At 49.0% G+C, this 6,585-nt stretch overlaps 1 protein-coding gene across 7 annotated transcripts in view; it reads left to right on the plus strand.

The window, feature by feature from the left end:
• Positions 1 to 6,585, plus strand: part of NEO1 (neogenin 1) — a 159,606-nt gene that overhangs the window by 131,004 nt on the left and 22,017 nt on the right. For 6 of the 7 annotated variants that reach the window (XM_015638888.2, XM_015638889.2, XM_015638883.3 and 3 more), the window contains exons 14-17: positions 21 to 131; positions 2,685 to 2,879; positions 3,444 to 3,539; positions 4,485 to 4,708. In XM_015638888.2, the coding sequence (XP_015494374.1) occupies positions 21 to 131; positions 2,685 to 2,879; positions 3,444 to 3,539; positions 4,485 to 4,708 (626 nt within the window). The remainder of the gene's footprint in view (positions 1 to 20; positions 132 to 2,684; positions 2,880 to 3,443; positions 3,540 to 4,484; positions 4,709 to 6,585) is intronic. The other variant, XM_015638885.3, reaches the window with a different exon arrangement.

Raw genomic sequence — 6,585 nt, forward strand, 5'->3', positions numbered from 1 at the left:
GCTGTGGCTGTGTCCCACAGGGCTGGAGAGAGGCACTGAGTACAGTTTCCGTGTGGCTGCCATGACCATCAACGGCACCGGCCCCGCCACTGACTGGGTGTCAGCCGAGACCTTCGAGAGCGACCTGGACGGTGAGAGGAGCCCGGGAGTGGGACAGCAGAGCCTGGGGGTTCCTTCATTTCACCTCACCCACATCTGGCTGCCTCTCTGGAGAGCAAACCTCTGTGCTCTCACTTCTGTGTACAGTGGGGTTTATCTAGGATTGACACCGATTCCTACTTAACAGAAAATTCTTGCCAAGCCAATAAAGGGGCTTGAAATGCAACTGCTCCTACACTTCCTAGTGCTGTATGTCTGCAGCAAGTGCCTCTGCTAAGCCATGCTCCTTTATAGTGACAATGAGAGTAGGAAAGAAATCATGGAAAACGTTCTCACAGCCCTTTGCAGTCTCACCCCCATGGTGGTGCTGTGCTTTCTTTGACCCACAGGAACTTATTTTGCACAGAAGAAAAGGGAGATGAATTATATTTTCTGTATTTTCTGCACCACATCTTCCAGCAGAAATTCTGTTGTGGGTATTAAGTAAAAGTGATATTAAAATTGTGGGTATTAGAATAATTTGAAATATTTGAATAATTGAAGTAATTAGAATGATTTGAAATAATTTAATAATTGAAAATTCCAATGATGGCAGAAAGGTTCCTGAGCTTGTTGGAGCTTTAAGTGGGATATCCCAAAGCTCTTTGCATGTGCTGTAGCACATGCAAACCCTCAGCAGAGGATCTGCTTCACCAAGTCTGTGGATTTGTGTGCTGTCAGAGCAGGCTCAGTGATCCTGGCAGCTGGGAGGTGGAATAATGGAATATTCTGGTGGAATAATGGGTCAATATTTGCTCTCTGCTGCCAGAGGATCCTTCAGCAGCTGGCTCAGGAAGCCTGGAAAACCCTTTTCCCATCTCTGTGCTGTGAACAGGGCAGTTCAGGGATGTGGATACTGGAAATTCCTTTTTCCATGTGTCTTAGCAGCCTTGGAGCTGCCAGTCCAGAAGTGGGGCAGAGCTCTGTAAATGAGCACCTCACAGGGCAGTGGGAGTGTCCCTGAACTGGAGTTAACAGCACTTTGCCAGAGGACAGCACCAGGATTGAATTTAAATTTAAACAGGGCAGAAGAAGAATTACATTTTCCTTCTCTGTTGGCTTTGTCATTTAAATTTTTTCACCTTCAAGATGTTGTAGGAAATTTGACTTTCTACACTCTTTCCATTGAATAAAGCAGTAAAAAATGACATTTAAGACAACATAACTTGATATTCATATAACTCTGTGTACACCTGTGAGATCTGTGTGCACACTGCATTTCTTGGGTTTCTTTCTTTAGAAAGCTCATGTGGATAATTTTAACACCATGCAAATGCAATTACAGCTCATCTTGCATTTCTTAGGTTCTACAGACACATGAGGCATAGTTTCTTTTTATTCCAGGGCTGCTTTTGGAGTTTAAATAGAAAATAATTCCCAGAAGAGTCCCGTGGATGTGAAGGGGAGCAGGAGCAGGTTCCCCCTGAGCACAGAGCAGGAGGAGTTGAGCAGTTGTACAGAGCTCATCCCCAGTGCAGTGGAAATGTCACCTCTCCTGCTGCACTTGGAGCTTTGCTGAGTTTAAATGCTGGGAGCTGGAAGTGCTGGGCTGTGTCAGCAGCAGCCCAGGAGCTCCCTGGGCTGGGGGCCAGGGCTGTGCTGCCATCCCAATAATCCTGTTGTGGTGCTTTATGAAATGTTTGTAGAGGAACGCAGCGTGTTTCATTAAAACCAAATCCCTGCAGGAAGCACAAGTCCTTGATTCCATTTGGAGTGGGGAGCTCAGTTTGTGATTGCAGGGAATTATCCCTAATCCGCCAGCACCCGACAAAAGGATTTATTTCATTTTTGAGAAGTGAACCCAAAGTTAGGGACACTCCAGGGACAGTTGGGAGATTGCTTTTAGGTTCCAGGAAAAGCCTCTTAGGAGAAATATTAGGGGCTTACAGTGGCATGGTGTGGAAGTGTTCTGGTGTCAGGGATCCACATTCTGTGTCTCTGTGGGGTAGGGGGAGACTTGTCTTGCTTTAGGGGCAAGGTTTGAACATTTGATGTGGACTCTGTCTTTCCTGAACTTTTAGTCTGGCTGTGTAGTTGTAGCAATTACAGGAACCCAAGGATCTAGGCAGTGACAAGTGTAGGACAATTGAGGAGAACCCTTTGCATTGCAGTTTTTACAGCTGTGGAATATCCCATTTAATGCTACAACCAGCTCAGGAACCTTTCTTTCATCACCAGACTTCTCCATGTAGTTGTTGTAAAACCCACAAGTAAGGGATATGGTGGAACTGAAAGTGGATGAGTTTGTGGATAAAACTGGTGGCGTGTATTTGGAAAAGTGGGTGACAGCATGGGCACCATAGATCTGCCTGAGATCCCATACCAAAACCATCCCAAGCCCCTAAGCTTCAGCACAACTGTTCTGCCTTCTACAGGGAGCATCTATTGGAGTGCAATGTTAATATTGTGCTGTCTCCTGCACAGCAGAGCTTCCCTGGGCTCATTCCCACACACAGGAGCGCTTTGTTTCACCCTCCTGCCTCACGGTGTGCGTGTCTTTGCCTCTGTTTGAGAGAAGGCCTTGCAGTGCCCGTGTCTCCCTGCAGAGAGCCGTGTGCCCGAGGTGCCCAGCTCCCTGCACGTGCGGCCGCTGGTCACCAGCATCGTGGTGAGCTGGACCCCGCCCGAGAACCAGGACGTGGTGGTCAGGGGATACGCCATCGGCTACGGCATCGGCAGCCCCCACGCCCAGACCATCAAGGTGGACTACAAACAGAGATACTACACCATTGAGAACCTGGGTGAGTGCAGGGAATGTGCCCAGCCTCCCTCAGCGCTCCCTGAACAGCTTCCACGGGAGCAGCAGCCCGAGTTGGCCGTGCTCCGTGCGGAGCTGCGCGAGAAAAAGGGACTGAAATGTCATCAGGATTCACTGGTGGCTCCTTTAAAAGGAGAATAAAAACTCACCCCTCCACAGAACTCTCCGTGGGAGGTAAAGTAGTGTGAATGTGAGAAAAAGAGCAATACTGGGAATTCCATCAAATCAGAGGTTTCAGTAATCTCGGTTTTGTTCTTTAAAATTGTTTTTCTCGCTCCTGATTTGGCTGCACTTAAAGGTAGATTTGCTGTAAGTATAGACTCAAGCCGTGGTGTCCCTGCCCAGGCAGGAGGTGAAATGAGATGGGCTTTAAGGTCCCTTCCAACCCAAACCAGTCTGGGATTCTGTGGCCAAAAATAGGTCTGTGTGGGGACTTTGTCAGTTCAAATCACGTATTCCAGTTCAAAATTAAAATACTGAACAGAGAGGGTATGGAGAAGCAGAAAGCAGGATTGTGCAGGTTGTGCTGATTTCTTTTCCCCTTCAGATCCCAGCTCTCACTACGTGATAACCCTGAAAGCCTTCAACAACGTGGGGGAAGGGATCCCCCTGTACGAGAGCGCAGTGACCCGGCCCCTCTCCGGTGAGTCCTGCCCCGCAGCCGGGGTGGGCTGGGGGTGCTGGGGGGTCCTGGCTGTCAGTTCATCCCGTGCTGTCTGTCCCTGTCACTGCTTGGCCCCGCACGTTCCCGATAAACCAGCTAAATCGGGCTCATTTGTAAATTCCAGACTCACCTGACAGCTACTAATGGATGTTCTCACCCCAAACGTTCCCCTTACCTGGGCCCAGCCCACGTGGCCGCGGTTCTGGACACGCTGCCTGTGTTTGCTTCGTGTCCCTCTGTTGTCACTCACTCTAAACAAAATCTGGGCAGTTTTTATCTTGGCCTGGTAATCCATAAAGAAAAGAGTTTAAGCAGAGAAGTGTGCAGGTGAGCTGTTGCCATGCTCCCTCCCAGCCTGCTGACACCAGCCAGGAATTTGGTGGAGGTGCAACACTTGGGGTTAGTCCTGAATGCTTGGAGATCCTCCAGAGGATGCTGGAATTGCAGTTTCACAGTTGCTGCAAGTTGGTCCCTCTCTTGGAACCTTCTTTTGAGGGTGCCTTTTGGGAGGTCCCCGTGTGTCTGGGAAGTGGAATTTGCCCATCCAGAGCTCCAGCTCTGTGTCCTCCTCATTGTTTTCTGGGAGAGCACTCAGTGGACACTCGGGGCAAATGAAGTTACAGTGACTGAGTGTTTGGGGTTCCCAGGCCATGGCTGTGTGCCCTGGGCACTAATGAGAGCTACGCCAGCAGGGATTTGTTGTTTTACTGTCTGGAGGAGGGAGGACAATGCAAAGAGTGATGTTATTGCCCAGTCTGATGTCACCTATTAACTCTGGCTTTTCTCTCTTTCTCTCCATTCCTCACCTTCCATCTCATTGCACTTCCCTGCATCCCCTCTTTTTTTTGTTTTGGTTGACATTAAAATGCCACCTCCTCCCTTTTTTAATTATAAACCACGGCCTTTTCCCCATGGATTGCCCAGACACTTCCGAGGTTGATTTGTTTGTTATTAATGCTCCATACACTCCAGTGCCAGATCCGTCTCCCATGATGCCCCCGGTGGGAGTTCAGGCTTCCATCCTGAGCCATGACACCATCCGGATCACTTGGGCAGACAACTCCCTGCCCAAGAACCAGAAGATCACGGACGCGCGCTTCTACACCGTCCGCTGGAAAACCAACATCCCTGCCAACACCAAGTACAAGGTACCGGGAGCTTCCCAGCCCAGCAGGGCAGGGCACAGCTCTGGGAACGCTGCTGGGCTCTGTGGAGGGGCAGGATTCCTCCAGCTCCGCTCCCAGGGGAAGGCAGAGCTGAGGGAATGCTGCCAGGATTGCCCTGGGTCTGCTGGGAGCAGTTCTTTGTGTCTCCTGTGGGAAGGAGCTGGAGCTGGGACAGTGTTCTGAAGAGCTGCCTCAGGGCAGGAACAGAAATTTCCAGTGTTGTGGACACTCTGTGAGCCCTGCAGGGAAAACACATTTACCCCCATGGTCTGAGATTTCCTCATAGAGCCTTTTCAGTTTGTGCAAAGCTGATAGTGAACCTTTCCTTTGGGAGCTGACTGGCTTCAAAACACACAGCAAAAACTCGATGATATCCTTGCCTTCCTCCGTTTTCGTGTGTTTGGATTTGGGGACTGGATTTGGGTTTGGTTTGGTGCTTGGTTGTTTTTTTTTATGAATTTTCAGAGTTACCTGGAGGGCTCAAAGCTGCTGACTGCAAATTTCACATTTGTAACGAGACTCAGAGGAACTAGTAGTTAAAATACCCAGCCAGGAGCTCCCTTTATGCTCCTGCAGAGCCACCATGTTACAATCCAGATCTTTTCTTTATTGAAATGAAAAGATGTAAATATGTGTGTATTCCTCCTCTAAAGGCAAGTTACATCTGAGCCACATTCCTGAGTCATGTGCAAGGGATGTCTCAGGAGTGGTTTAAATAAAGCTGCAGTTTCATTAGCTAATTGCTTGAAAGATTGAAATAAAATAGAAAATGGAATAAAATAGTAAATTTACTATTCCCATTGTTCCATTGCTCGTGGTCAGTGGGCAACAACAAGTTTTGCTGTGACCAAAACCAGCAAGGAATGATGGAATATAGTTTAAAATTACTCAAGATTGTAGAAAGGGTTTGCCTGAAGGAGAGAAGTCTGAGGTATTTGCTCCCATCACACATGACCCGTGGTGTCTGGAGAGCCCACATCCTGGTTTTCTTCCCCTGTTTTTGTTGGAGCTCCTCTCCTGCGCTGCTGGATGTGTTTTGGGAGGTCAGACCCTTGCAGGGAGTGCTGGCTCTCATTCAGGCTGTGAATGAGAACACACTGCTTGTCCTGGCCCCTCTGCAGCTTGCTGCTCCAGAGCTTTGGAGTGTCCCCATTCCTGGGGACAGAAATCCTGTGTCACCTCTGCAGGGTCCAGAGCTGCAGCTGCTCACTGGCTGGGGTTTCATTCTTCCTCTCATCCCAAACTGGGTGTTGAGATGGTTCACTGAGATTTTCTGCCTCTGCCCTGTTCCTGCCCTGTCACAAGCTCCTGAGGACGAGGCTGTGTGCTCCTGGCACTTGTTCTCCTCAGTTTGTGCAGGATTGTGCCAGGCTGAGCCTGGAAACCCAGGAGCAGATGGGCTGCAGTTTCCAAAGCCCCCTTGTTGGTGTGTGGGGCTGTCCTGCAGCTACCTGGGATCCATCAGGGATCAGAGAAAATATTAAAGGTTGGATCTTTTAGGATTGCATAAAAGAGAAACAAGTTTTTCAGGGTAGTATTTATGGGATTTATTTCTAGCAGGTGAGCAGGGTTTGGGACCATGGGATGGGCTGGGATCTTAAAAATAACAATGTGCTGTTAAAGATGCACAGGGAAACTAAAAGATCCCAAGATTCCAAGCCAGAGATGGAAACCAGAACTTTCACCTGGAAAAGGAGCCCAGCTGCCACATCAAATAACACAAATACTGGAATGCCTAAATAAATACTGCTGGGAATTCCAGCATCCCAGAGGGGAAGAGCTGCTTGGGATAAGGCAGCTGGTAATGGCAGGTGGGGAGGAAAGATTCCTGCCTTGGACTTGTCATTCCATCCCTCCCA

The sequence above is a fragment of the Parus major genome, chromosome 10 (assembly GCF_001522545.3).
Source record: "Parus major isolate Abel chromosome 10, Parus_major1.1, whole genome shotgun sequence".
Lineage (NCBI taxonomy): Eukaryota > Metazoa > Chordata > Aves > Passeriformes > Paridae > Parus > Parus major.